At 37.9% G+C, this 15,182-nt stretch overlaps 1 protein-coding gene across 1 annotated transcript in view; it reads left to right on the forward strand.

Annotated features, from left to right (window-relative positions):
• HPSE2 (heparanase 2 (inactive)) overlaps nucleotides 1–15,182 on the forward strand; it is a 141,789-nt gene that overhangs the window by 109,371 nt on the left and 17,236 nt on the right. The window contains exon 6 of the mRNA XM_070945185.1: nucleotides 7,226–7,273. Coding sequence (XP_070801286.1) covers nucleotides 7,226–7,273 — 48 coding nt within the window. The remainder of the gene's footprint in view (nucleotides 1–7,225; nucleotides 7,274–15,182) is intronic.

The following is a 15,182-nucleotide window of genomic DNA, read 5'->3' on the forward strand; positions in this document are numbered from 1 at the left end:
AGGGGCTGAATTCAGCCTGTGGGGTACTTAAATCTGGCTCTCAGGGCCACCCTGGAAACAGCAAAGAACTGGACTGCGATGCTTCTGCCAGTGAAAATGGAGCTCGGTAGGGTTGTGTGTGACCTTCCCGAGCTCCATTTTCACTGGCAGAGGGTTGCAGGAGGCCGTCACAGGTGAAAATGGAGCTTTGGAGCCCTTTTTCACTGGCAGAGAGCTTGGGCCACCACCTGCGCCCCTGCCATGAGTGACGTCAAGATGGCCACGCCCACCCTGGCCATGCCTACCCCAGTCCCCCAAGGTCAAACACAACCCTGATGTGGCCCTCAATGAAATTGAGTTTGACACCCCTGAACTACATCATTGATAAAGTGTGCTAAACCATTTAAATGGTAAAAATTGAATTGGAAGAAGAGTAAGAATATTATTTTAAATCTGGAACAGCTGTAGTTGACTTAAACTTATGATTTTAAGTCTCTCTGGGGTAACTAGTTATGTCAGGACTCTCCCCTAAAAAGCCACAACATCATCAACAACAATAAAAGTATTGTAGATTATGCATGTCCTTGGAGCTAGAAACCATTTGCCTCTTGCCCCATAAACACAGAAAATAATTGTAAATCAAAAAGCTTATTTTTAAGCCCCATTCCCCTTAATCTTCATTGGGTATTGTCAGATGGAAGATTACTAATATTACCAATTAAAAGATAAAGTGCAACTATTTCATCTTTTAAGAAAAAAATATGGAGGAAGCAATGGAATCATGAGAGGTTTTAAATAGAAATAATGTCATATGAACCCCCTATAAAATTCCATTAACACAATAGGGGAGTTGCAGAATAACAACAGTAACTAGAACAGGGCTGTCAAACTCACGGGCTGTGGGCCAGATGCATCATGCAGTGGCCATGTCCCTGCCTGGTTTAGCGAAGGGGGAAAATATCCCAATATGTCATGTGACAATGCCATGATGACGCGAATTTGATAGCCCTGAACTAGAAGCACCTATAGTTAAAGAAAAATTAATTTCAGACACAGACCAGTTTATAGACCACACTTTTCCTTCTGTCACACAGAAATAATCCTGTGGCAGTGTTCTAGAGACTTCTGTTTTTATGAATTGCAGGTTGTTTTACCAGATATGAAAAATGAACAGAGATTCCTCATTTAACCTGTATTATGGCTTAGTACTAAATTATTTGCAGGTCTGCATCTCCCCACAGTCAGCCTGACCAATTTGGTTAAGCCAAGCAAAAGCAGCTGGTTGTCCCCAGTTTTGGGAGGTTTGAGAGATTGAAGCCTGGAAATATTTCTATGCGATGGGCCTGGCTTTCTGGAATGGTTTCCCATCTGCCTTTTGGAAAAGTTGAAAACAGAGCTATCCCAGAGTGTCTTTGGGGTCTGATGCCAGGAATTGTTTTGCTTTATTTTGCTGTACTTATAATACGTATTTTTGAATATTATTATATTTTGTGTGTCATTGTGGGCAACCAAAAGAGCAGCATGATATAAATCAGATAGAGAGTTAGAGATAAAAATGTGGTGCTTTTGAACATGCCTAAAATACACGCTCTAAAGCTATGATTTTTTCTAGGAAAGTCCTTTTCATGAACAGTTAAATTTAATAGAAAACAATAAATGAACGCTGTCATCTGTGCATGTTTATTATTCCTATAAGGTGTGAGATTCACTCTTTTTTTCTTTATGTTACATAAAATTGACTCTACCTGTCCTTCATATGAACAAACATTATACTATATAAACATTGCTGATTTGTTTTTTACATATTGCAATTGATATTAGAGGTTGCCATTAATTTCTTTCCCAAGATCTGACTGACACTGCAGACATTCAGATATGTTCTGAGATAGTTCTCTGACCATTCGGTAATTCAGAGCCCATTTTTTATATACTGTATGCTGCAGAATGTTGATATATGACAAACATGGAAGGAAAACAGATGTGGATCAGGAAAGAAAAGCACACATCAAAGAATAACTATCAAATGCTGGAGAAATATCTTGGAGCCCAAGCCATTACTTCTGATTCTTGCAGAAGAAAAAAAAACTCAAAAGACTGGAGAAGGACAAATATGTGACATCTATATTTAAGAAGGAGAAGTTGAGGAGTTATAGACTAGTTAGTTTGACTTTTATACCCTGGAAGTTATTAGAATGAACAATAAATCAATCTTTTTAAGCACCTGTGGGAAAACAGGGTAATTGCTAGTAGCTGGCATAGATTTATGAAAATGACAACAGGTATAACCAATCTAGCAGACTTTTGGCAGGGAATTCTTCAAGTATATCTGGCCAATATCATAGATATCATACACCTTAACTGTAAAAATCATTTTACAGTTCCATGGATCATGGAACAGCAAGAAGAACAAAATAAAAATTGGAAGAATTTCATTTATTTTCTGTCTAAATGAGCCACTCATCTCATAAAGCAAATGACTCTATGCAACGTACAAGACTAAAACAATACATATATAAATCAATTATCATTAACAATTATTTTTTTAAAAATAGAAAAAAAAATTGGAACAAAGAAATACATAGAAGAAGGAATGTTAATAATATGAAGCCACTTCATAAATTCACCTGTTCCCTGGGGAATAACCATATCTTGAGGGATCTTCAGAAGCTTAGAAGCAATGAGGCCATTCTCACATCAGATGGAAGAAGATTCTACAATGCAGGTGTCATAGCAAAAATAGACTGCCACCTAACGCTCACCAGATGGAGCTTCCTAGACAACAAAATCCGTAAAATGACCACTCTGTTGGATCATGTGGAACAGGCAGATGAAATTAGATAGACGCCGTTCCTCAAATAACCTGGTTCCGTGCCATGTAGAGCTTTCAAGATTAAATCGGTGTTGGAAACAAATTGGTAACCAATGTAGTTCATGCAGCACTGATATAATATATACCGTATCTTCTTAATTATAATCAAGGCTTTGAAGGTTTTAACTGATTATAAACCCTTCTCAATATTCTATGATTAACCCATATCTTGAACAGTCTTAGGCTGACTTCTTGTTACTGCTCTTCTGTTTTCTGAGGTTAGAATTGCTGTTTGCACATAGGGAATAATCCTTAAAAACTCTTTTAAGAATTGAAATAATCTCAATTATTGGTGGAGATTGGGTAGCTTTTATCTCAGTACCAGTATTTAAGAACTCTGTTTAACTTCCCTACTTGGCATCTTTTCTTAAGTTTGTCTGCAGTTTTGAGGTTATCTGTGCTTGATTAAAACTAAAAACTGAAATCGGCACATGAAGATTTACAGAGTACTGCACATTTATACTTGGGTGCCAAAGATTATAAATGTAACTGTAGATAAGTCAAATGAAATTAAATCAATTGGCTACATCGTTCTACATAGAAGAAACCCCTGAACCGCAGCACAACCCAAAGCCTCAGTTACTCCTGGAAGCCGCAGCTGCCCTAGCAATATGGCACAAAACCCGCAGCTGCCTCAGGAACCTTCAGCCACCCCAGCACAGTCCAGCCTCCATCTCCCCAGCTACTGACCAATCGTTCCCAGGTCTTGCAAAGAAGAAATTCTTGTGTAACCAGGAGCTGCCTTGGCCTGCTTGATCAGTAGCAGAAGCAAGAAGACTGCAAAGGTCAGTTAGGGAAGAATGCAGGGTGCCAAAAGGGCATAGATGGGGAGAAGATATGTGAGTGGGGGAAGTGAAGTGCTCCTGAAATGTGGGTGAGTTGTCAAGCACCTGAATTTTGATCACATGACTTCAGGAGCACTGCAATGGCTGTAACTTCAAGAACTGGTCATAAATTCCTTAGTTTAGCACCACCTTAACTTCAAACAGTCTCTGAACAAATAGTTGTAAGTCAAGGACTACCTATATCTCATCGGGAAGGATTTCAAGTGGATCTGGCCTATAGATTATCCCAATTTTATAGATTGGTTGGAAGGTACCACTGTTTCTGTAAGTTTGCCAGAAAATAAATGATATAAAATATGCAAGGCAGAAGTGGTATTCAGCAGATTCTGACCAGTTCTGGAGAACCAGTAAATTTTGAGTAGTTCGGAGAACTGGTAAATACCAACTCTGATTGGCCCTGCCCCCATCTATTCTCTGCCTCCTGAGTCCCAGCTGATCGGGAGGAAATGGGATTTTGCAGTAACCTTCCTTGGAGTGGGAGGGAATGGAAATTTTACAGTATTCTTCCCCTGCCATGCCCACCAAGCCATCCATGCCATGCCATGCCACTCCCATCAAGCCACGCCCACAGAACCAGTAGTAAAAAATTTTTGAATCTCACCACTGATGCAAGGTAGATTGTGTTCTTTTTTGAACTGGTGTTCCCTATTTTCTTATAAACTTGCATTACCAAGACTTAGATGAATTAATCACCTAATTCAGTGCTGGTACAATTGGTTCAAGTTGACTATTTGATATGGCTTTCCCCTTCCAAATACTGCTTTTATTATTTTTTAATTTTATAAATGGATTATTATTAGGGAACTTTCCAAAGAGTAAAACATCACTCTTTGGAAAGGGGTACAATGTATAATATGATCCAATGATAATAATATGGTTAATAAATTTGAATGAGCACAGGAAAATATGTGGAAACTCCTGGAACTCTAATTTGATATCGGAAAAAAGCAAAGAAGGGATAGATCTTCTACAGCTCTACTATGATGGACATGCTGCAAAACAGCTGAATGATGGCACTTGGTAACAGCTGAATGAGAATTCCAATTCTACCACTGCTTTGTCTTCACTGCTCCTTCTGCTACCTCTTTTTGTTGATCCAACTCCATGTTTTCCCCAAAATACGACCTACCCCAAAAACAAGCCCTAGCTCGATTTTTATGCCTGTACCTAAAATAAGTCCCACCCCCAAAATAAGGCCTAGTTAAACCTCGTTCACCGTCTGGTTGTATGAGGTGGGGCAGGCATAAAAAAAACCTAGGGCAGGGGTGGGGGATGGAGCAAGAAAAGCAGATGCACTAGAGACCCTGGCTTGTTTCTCTCCCCCAAACTCCGCCAGAAATGGGTCTTCGTGAGGCTCATCACGCCAGTGCAGCCACTTGTGGCAGGACACTGCAAGCCTTGTGTTGGTGCATGTGAGCAGTGGCACTGCTGCAAGGTTCATTGCGCCAATGCTGCCATTTGCAGCAGGACGCCACAAGGTTTGTTATGCTGCTTGCATGTGCAATGGCACAACAAACCTCGCAGCGTCCTGCCAAGAGCAGCGGCACTGCACGATGAGCCTTGCAGAGTCCTGCGAGGTTCATTGCACCAGTGCAGCTGCTTGTGGCAGGACGCCGTAAGGCTTGTTGTGCCAGATCCGCCACTTGCGCACGCAACAGCACAAACAAGGATGGGGGGAAATTAAGACATCCCCCCAAAATAAGGCCTAGCGCTTATTTTGGAGGTTGAAAGAAAATAAGACCGGGTCTTCTTTTTGGGGAAACATGGTACCACTCCAATGTCCAACACTAGAACCAAGGCAATTCCCGCCATTCCATTCTGCAAGATATTTGGAGAAAACTCTTATCATCCGACCACTCACTTAGAGACCTCAAAAATAAGACCAGCAGAAACTGTGTTGGTCTATTGAAGGTTGGGAAACCCCTTCTTTTTTGTCCCAGGACTTGAAACTACCAAACTTTCCAAATCATTGCAACCACCTTTCACAATCCCCTCCATATCCATTGTCATGAATGCCAAAAAAGAAAAATGAAATTTCTCTTAATAATCTGCCTGAATCACTTCATTTTGGGTGTGGTTCTGGTCAGTGTTGATGGGGGAGGCAAGATATGAAATCTACTCTATCTATTCTTGTTTAAAATCTGCATAAAACTGCAGGAAGATACCCATTGATGGCACACAGCACAGTATCATCAATATGAATTAGAATTTAATAGTGATAGGTTGAATGACTGGCATGCCACAAAAGTAAATTATCTACTATCTAAATAACTATTAGCAAAGCTGAAACTATAAATGAGGCAGGATTAGTACTCTTAATATTTTTGTGCTGAATAAATTTATCAATATGATGTTATTGCTGATTCAGGAGAACAATTTTATATCACATTTGGAATGAATAAATGTATGTGTGGTTAGCAAGTCATGTTCAAATTTCCATTGGAACTGGAACATTGTGACTCACAGTATGAGTGCAACTCACTATGGCATGTTTCTTACGTTGTCACTCTCAGTATTCACAGTTACTGAGATTGTATTACATGACTAAACTAATTGAAAGAATTCCCCATGATTAGCTGTGCTTCCAGACTTATTTGTAATTCTATCCATCAGTGCATGTTGTGCAATTGCTCCATCTTTTCTTTCTTAAGGGATTCTTTATAGTGAAAAAAACACTGGTGGATTATAAACAGAAGACAATAACATCTGGATCTCGCTATAAAATTCCATGAACTACATGTTATGATTGCGTAATAAATGGCTTGTCTGGAATCTCTGCAGATTTCCCAACAATTTTTAAATGGAACACAATTGGGAGGGTCTGCCAGTTTAATCCGTGCAGCAGCATTGGGGAAAGAAATGGGAATCTTTTCTTCTGAAACTGTATCTTTTCCCTTCCAAAATTAGACGTTGTAGTTTTGTGATCAGCAAGAGAAAATGCTAGCCCACTTTCAGTTCTAGTTGTGAAATCAAATCATTCCATATATTTTAGATAGTCATGGCGTCATACACTTGTGTACACTTAAGTATTGCACATATTGCTTTTGCCCACTTCATAATCTGATACACATTTCCCAGCCAACTGCTAGAGTTCTGTCTCTCTTGCCTTTCTCTAAAAATAGTGCCTGTTTTAAACTATATTTGGTGGAAATTTGAGGAGTTGCAATTCCAAAATATTCAAAAGAAGCCATGTTCAGAAAACTATTTTAAGAGGTTCAGATCTTTAAATACTATAGCACTAATTGAATCAGGATTACTGTCTTAAATTTATTTAGATTAGATTTTTCTTTCATTGAAAAAGTGCATTCAGAACTGAAGTAAGCATGAATATTTATTCCATACTGCATTTGGCTCGTTTATTTTGAAGCATGGCTCTCACAAAAGTGTAGTCATTTGGTTTATTTGACAGAAAAACTATCACATTCTTGGACTTATTCCATATGTAGGATGTGTGTGTACATGCATGTGCACGTGTACACATGTATGCCTTTCTCTTATGCCCATAAACTTACCAGCTTTCTGTATTTCACAGGTTCATGAAGGTGGCAGGGAACATAGTAGATGCAGTTACCTGGCAACAGTAGGTATTTTTTCCTCTCTTTTTCCTCTTTCAATGTTTATAAAAGGATGATCATAATAAGAAGGTTGGATGCAGGACAAAAGGGAACCTAACATTGACAGGGTCTTCTTCAGACAAGAGAGAACTCAGAAATGTATCCTCATTCTGCTCTTCAGAATTCAGTCTTTTGCATGAAAAAAAGGAAGAGGTACTCTTCTAATTATGTAAAGCCAAAGAAATTCAGCAGGTGACTTCGGATTACATATTCCTGTAGTTTAGCAGAACCTCCTAAACCATAGGTGTAGATCAACCTTGGCATCTTTAAGACATGTGGACCAATTCCCAGAAATTCTGGGAGTTGAAGTCTACATATCTTAAAGTTGCCAAAGCTGAAAAACACTGGTGTAGATAATCTGCAGTCATTAAGCTGAATAATAACTTTCAACCTTTTTTTTCTTTAGTATTGCTAGCTGGGACTGCTGAGCATTGTTATTCAGATATCACCTCTCTTTTAGTGTTTATTTTGACTATAGTGCAAAGAGACTTGACATGAAGTTTAAAACAGGTTATTCTAAAAAAGCCCTAGCAAGCCCTTGGAGTACTTCATATTCAGGTAGGATGGTATTCTGAAGAAAGTTCATATTGGAAGTCAACTTAGTTTCCTGAATAATTAATGGTTTATAGCAGAGTTCCAATCCCTGGTCCATGGACCAACACTGATCCGCAGCATGCCAGCAACTGGCACAAACAAGCGAAGCCCCATCCATGGGATGCAGGCAGCATGGAAAACTATGTCCATGGAAAAATCCTTCTCTACGGAACCAATCCATGGTGCCCAAAAGGTTGGGGGACACTGCTTTATAGGCCAGCAGGTGAGTCACATTTACTTGCTGTTGTAAGGAACAGCTTGCAGGGAACTGACTGAATGTAGAATCAGTGTTGAGCCAGTGGGCTTCAGAAAAAAGCAGATGGAAAGAAGCAATTTCTGCTCTTTGGATTGTTTATCTGAGCAATCAAGTTTCACTATCCAGTGATAACACATGGTATTTTTGGAAACTCTCATGTGCAGCATTTACTAAGACTGAAGGGATTATTGTTACTGAAGAAAGTTTGATTGAATTAGTACATAGTAGAAAGCCTGGCTATAGGAATTTTGCTGTAGCAGTCCTATTAGTTGGGGTAGCTCCCTTGAAAAATAGTTGAGATTAATGTTTGGTGTTTCTTCTGCCTACCAAAATGGCTTTAGTGCCAGTTATAAATTGAATTCTGAAAACTAACAATGGTCATTGATTCTAGGGATTTGGCTGCTAGCATTATTGATATTTTCAGAATGATGAGCACTAAAAAGGTGTTGCCTTGCACATTTTTAATAAATCATGTCCTTCGAGGATTCCATATATGTTTTCTGATGATAGCGAAAATATCATCCATAAATCATAAACTCACTGTATGCCCAGTAGTCATCAACAGGTCTTATACAGAGAAAACAAATACTTTTATTCAAGCAGTGTAATTTTACTTGCAACAAGTCTTGTTGATGATTGTCTTGTGGCTGACAGAAAATAAAGCATAATAAAATCAGGTAGATGGAAGGTGTTCTCAAATCTCATCTAAACTATCACTAGCACAAATGCCAGAATGCTGTTCCAAGGTTATTGCCCTCTGAAGGGAGCATTTTCCAAATAATATCACAGTTATATTCATAACGCACTATGGTAATTTAGGATAATATAGGTTCAGACTCTTGTAGACTATGCAACTCTTTTCATTATGCTACTTTTCTTCCTAACTTTCAGAAATATGGGAATACAGATTACTTTCCCAGAAACAGACAAAGCATCTATATAATGAGAATAAGCCTGGATATAATGAAAATGTCGCTGTTGGCCACATGCTGATTTGTTACTTATTGCGACTATCACATGTTTTATGGTTTATGGTGACTGGCAGAGCATTTGTGAGATATTTGCTCTTGAAATATGTATCATGAATTTTGTAGGTGTTACATTATATCAATGGAATAAGAGATTCCATGGACTGAAATAAAGAAAAAGCAAAATGTGTAATATTCCATATGATGAGTCTGTATGTCAAGGTGGTTTGCAGCCATGACCCTATCACTGAGATCAAAATAATCCAGATATTACAGTCAGTATTTTTTCTCAGGAGCCCAGGTTGGACTAAGGCAGTGGATGCTTCTAGATTAAATATAAACATGAACTTATTTGCTACAATTTTCTACAAATTGTAATCTTAATTAAGTCCTATTTGTATGATATTTATATATAGATTTAGGAAGAAATTTGGTGCAGGGTTGGGGGAGAGCATCTACTTTCTGGAAATTACTACTCCTGTCCTTGCTGGAAAACGATATTCCCATCCATATCCTATCAGAACTTCTGTTGCCGTGGTTTTTGGTGTTGCTGTGTGGTGAAGGCTTTTATTTGAAAATTGTGTATGCATGTATACATGCAGCACATGTTTTCATAATAAATTATTGAGAAAAACAGAAGTCAGAAACTGAAACTGAGCAATTGGAGTTGGTGGATGCATAGCATGTCAGTAATGGTTAATTGTAGTACAATAAAGGCAGGAGAATATCTCAGATAATGCAGAAGAATGCAGTTTGATGCAATTATTTTACAGATCAGCCTTCTTTATGGTGCAAATTCCTATCAGCTCACATGCTAGCCTTCCCTCCCTTCTCTGCCTGGATAACCAAAATGTTACTTTGATGAAGCAAAGTGGAAAATACTAGGTTTAGGCTTACATCTGAGAATTTAGTAACTGATTCACACAAACAGAACTGAAGCACCCAGTTTTGTATAAACATCCCATAAATTAGATCCAGTATCTATATTGAGAAAGGGACAGTGGACCATACAAACAAAAACACAAGACCCAGGCTTGGGGTAAGCTGGAATGGAGAAAGAAAAGGTGATACAGATCTAATTTCAAGCAGACCTCCCTAGAAATTCCTGAGTGTTGGGAAGTGGCCTTAATGCCATTAACTGAAGTAAAAGTTAGGGTCAGATAATGGAGCAAAGTTTCCTCTGCAATAAATTGGAGTAAAATAAAAACAGCTGTGCTGAAGCCATCCAACTTTGTTCATTATATCCTGTCTGAGACTAATGGGTCTGAGCAGCTAATTGTGTATATTGCTGGAAAAATGTATTGAAGATATATTAGTGAAGGAAATGGCTAGTATACAAATCCGCAGAAGAGGCTTCAGTTTGGCTTATGTGGCAATCTAAACTTGGTTATTGTGCATGCATTTAGACAACAAGCACAGTATGGACAGTATATGAGCCAGCTGGGTAATCTTGGGCCAGTCACTCTTTCAGCCCAACTCATCTGAAAGGGTTATTGTAAGGAAAATAGGAGGAAGGAGTTTAGATATATTTGCTATCCTAAGTTCTTCATAAAAATAATAAAGGTGGGATATAAATAAAATAAATAAATCAAATGATACTGTGATATATATTGAGATGGGAGGTAGAAAGCCTCATTTGTTCAGGATGCAACTTGTTTTCTTGCCTTAATGTGGCATTCAGAGTGGAGGCAGAGTCCTTTCAATCAAGCTTAGTGAAAATTGTCTGAATTGCACAGAACTGATTTGATCTTTGTGACAATACTTCCCAAGAGGCATAGGAATCCATTTGCTGCAAATGAAAAGGCGTTCCACCAGCAAGAGCAAAACTGCACTGTCACATCTGTGACAAGTGGGCAAAACAATTTAGATTGAGTTTCAGAGTGTAATTAGTGAGATCAAAGTCTATCTGGTCCAGTCTCCTGACCAAAGATAAAATTGTCAACATTACATATCATGTTAAGCCAATTAGGCCAGAGGGTGCCAAAAGCATAAAAATGATGAACCAGAAAAGAAGGTTGCAGATCATAAGGAAATCACTCTTCAGTGAGGGAGGACTTGATCTCATTCTCTGCCACAAGTGGGGCATGAAGTGTGCTATCACACCCTCTCCTCACTCATCTCTTCCCAAGTCTAAACATCTTCAGCTCCTTTAAATTTGCCTTTATAGGACTTATTGCTATTCCCTTGATTCCTTGTTCCGTTCTCTTGTTCCGTTCTCTGTACCTGTTCCAGTTTATCTACGTCCTTCTTAAAGTATATGTGTGTGTATATGCCTTTAAATTTGTGTAGACTCACAGCAACTGTCTGAGCACATCGCTGCAGTTTTCTCCACAAGATTTGCAGAAATGGTTTTCCATTATCTTCTTCCTGGGATGAGAGGGAATAATTGGCCCAAAGTCATCCAGCTTGTTTTTTACCTGAGGAACTAGAACTCAGAGTTTCCCAGTATCTAACCTGATCCCTTTAACCACTACAGCAAACTGCCTCTCTTTGTTGTACAGTCCCCATAAATTGACAAAATACTCAATATGGTTTCTGAACAAAGTAGAATAATGTGGAATTACAGGTAGTCCTCAATTTACAGCAGTTCATTTAGTGACCGTTCAAATTTACAAAGGCACTGAAAAAAGTGACTTATGACCATTTTTAAAGCTTATGACCTTTGCAGCATCTCCATAATCCTGTGATCAAAATTCAGATGCTTGGCAATTGGGTGATACTTATGACCGTTGCTGTATCCCAAGGTGAACATATCACCTTTTAACAAGCAAAATCAATGGGGAAGCCAGATTCACTTAACAACTGTGTTACTAACTTATCAACTGCAGTGATTTACTTAACAACTTTGGAAGAAAGGTCGTAAAGTGGGGCAAAACTCATTTAACAAATATCTCACTTAAGAACAGAAATTTTGGGCTCAACTGTAGTTGTAAGTTGAGGACTACCTGTACTATTTCCCATAATTTGGAAACTGTACTTTTGTTAATGTAGAGCTTTTTTGGTAGCCAATCATATCACTAGCTCATAGTAAGTTTGCAATTGGTTACTATGCCAAAGATCTTTTTTCAAATAGAATTACCAGACAGCTTTCCCATTCTGGTACCTCCCTTATACAGATATAATTATGTTTCTTTCAGCTTATTTTTCTGAGCTACCAAGCTTGTTTTGAATTTTATCTCTATTAGCTATCTAATTTTGTTGTGGCTAAAAATTTGATAACATACTTTCTATCTCTTCATACACATCATTAATGAAAATACGGAAGGAGGAGAGGGTTAAGAACTAAATCTTGTGATATCTCATCATCTCGCTTGAATTAGATGAGGGACCACTGATGAGCACAGTGTCAAAAGTATTGCTTGGAACCCTGACACACAATTTGAGAATGATTGATTGTCAATTCACTTTATTGTCATGCTATCCATATCACTTTTAATTGACTAATTATTTAGTAGGTTATCAATAATCTGCCCAATTCTTTGCTGAAATCTAGATATCTTATGTCTACAGTATTTCTGCAATCTACTTAGTCATAAAATTAATCTTGCAAGAATTATTCTTTACAAATCCATGCTGATTTCTGGTAATTACCTCATTGTTTTCAAAGTAGTGTTTATCATCTGTTCTAGAATTTCTCCAAGTATAAGTGTTAGACTGACCAGTCTATAATTCCCTAGATCCTTCTTTTTATCTCTTGGGGGACAGAGAAACAACATTTGCTCTCCGTTGTATGGCACTTCAGTTCTCCAACAGCAAACATATTTATCAAAAGAGGCAGGCATATCTGATCTACTGTACTGGGAATGCCTTTTGTTTGTGCCCAATTGGCTTGGATGGGAATTCTACAAAAGCACTGAATTCATTAACTCCTATTGTCTTAAGACTTATGTGAAAATGTTATAAGGCTTAGCAGTAGGTCTCTGAACCTACTGAGAATAGTAATATAATACCTAGTTTAGAAATACAGAACAATAGACTCAACGGCTAAAGTCTTCAGAGAAGATAAACAGAATAGATCAGGAAGGCACTGATCAAGAAACCAAGCATAAATTACCTTACCTCTCCTGGGTTGCTAGACAAGATGTCTGTGGAGCAGCTACTGTAATTAGGTCTATCTACATCCTGAATGACATTCTCCCACTCCCCACTCTGGTTTGTTCCCTATTAGGTTCTCCACCCATTACTATCTGACAATTAGATATTGGCGTGCCTGATAATGTGTTCCAGAGCTCTCATTTGTCAATGCTGCATATCTCCTTGTAGTTTAAGAGAATAGATCTGGTTGACAAACCAATGCTGGATTTATGCATAGTTATATTTAGAATGTGCTGCTGTGAGACAGCTAACATGCTACAGTATGATAGATGTTAAAATCTGGATCTATTATAAACTATTAAGTGCTCACTCAAATTTTACTTGAAACCAAGTTTTTTGAGGTCAAGGTTTTTTAATTAACGCAACATTAATTTAATCTATGCATCTCTTGCGCTTTCTGCTAAGTATTGCTAGATTGCAATATAACATGAGTGTTTTGAGAATATAGGAAAATCACTCTATTAGTAGTATGGTGGTTCTATGATTTTTATAAACCAAGAAATAAAATCTAATTAAAATATTTCAGGAAAAAGAACTGAAAGAACTAAAATAGCAACTTTGAAGCAGTCACACATTCGCTTACAGTGGTTTGGATCTGGTCTTAGCTATACTGAGAGAATCCCTTCTTGAAATCACAGCTATTGTATTGATTTGATTAGATCTTTTCTAAGCTGACTAAGTTTGACTAAGGCTGAACCTAACCCATTAATAATAAAATAAGTATTTCCCTGCCTTTCTTGTATTTATGGCTAGCATTAATGAAGACAACTAGAAGAGTGAACAAGATGTATAACAGATCTATCCCAAAACCCTGTTGGAAAATACAGGCATTAATACCTTGAGGGAACCCTTTCTGATATTATCAGACCAACCTATTGGAAGAAGGCAATAATGAGGACAACCAGATTCTGAGTTGCGAAGGGCTTTAAAAGTGACAACCAGGATTTTTAATTGTATCTACTAGCAAAGTGGTAACCAGTGCAGCTCTGAAAACATGGAAAAATGGAGATGCATCCATAACTATTCAAGCTGTTGCATTCTGGACCAGCTGTGATTTTTGAATTCTCTTCAAAACTAGCCCCATGTTGAATATATTGCAATACTCCAACCAAAAATGACCAAGCCATGAATGACTATGACCAGGTTCTCTCATTCCAAGAAAGGTTCTATATGGAGTTGTGCAAAGGCCCTTATCGCTACTTCCATTTCCTCTTTAAGCAGGAACTGAAAATCAAAAGAAATTATGAACCATGTGGAATGGAGTAAACCTAAGCAAAACTACTTAGTGAATTTCCGTAGAACATTTTGGATGGTTTCCTAATCCATAGCCATTTCATTTTTCTAGGATTGATTTTTAAGCTTGTGTCTCCACATCCGGATAGCAACACAGATATTGTAGCATTACATCTGAATATACTATACATAACTTGTTAATTTACTAACATTGCATTTTACTGTTGACTCCTTCATATTAAATTAGATACAGACAATCCATCAATATATTCCACTTAAAGGTAAGCAGTTTCTAGCTTACCACGAGTCTCTGAGATCCAACTTTATAGCAGGATAACTCTCTTTTACCTGTCTTATATGTACCATCCAGCAAATTATTTATTGATGAACAAAGAATAAGATGAAAGAAAAGAAAATATAAGTTGGAATCAGTTGGTAACGTTTAGGAAGTTGATTCCAAAGTACATAACAGAACCAATATCCTCCCAAGGTTATTTCAGCTATGATCCTGAGCCGACATTGTTATTTTACTTGAGATTGTTGGTTCTGCAGTGAATCTAGCCTAGCTATTATCTCACGTATGTGATTTTTTTTGTATTTACAGTACAGTGCATATCATTACTTGAGAAGATCAAAGTGATTAATTAGTAAGAACTGTTATGATGGCAATTAACATACCAATACAGGACTTCTAAACTTTTGGTTGGATCATACCGTCTTTATTGCTTG

This window comes from Pituophis catenifer, unplaced genomic scaffold (genome assembly GCF_029215685.1).
Source record: "Pituophis catenifer annectens isolate HBS135680 unplaced genomic scaffold, rPitCat1.0.hap2 SCAF_6, whole genome shotgun sequence".
Taxonomy (NCBI): Eukaryota; Metazoa; Chordata; class Lepidosauria; order Squamata; family Colubridae; genus Pituophis; species Pituophis catenifer.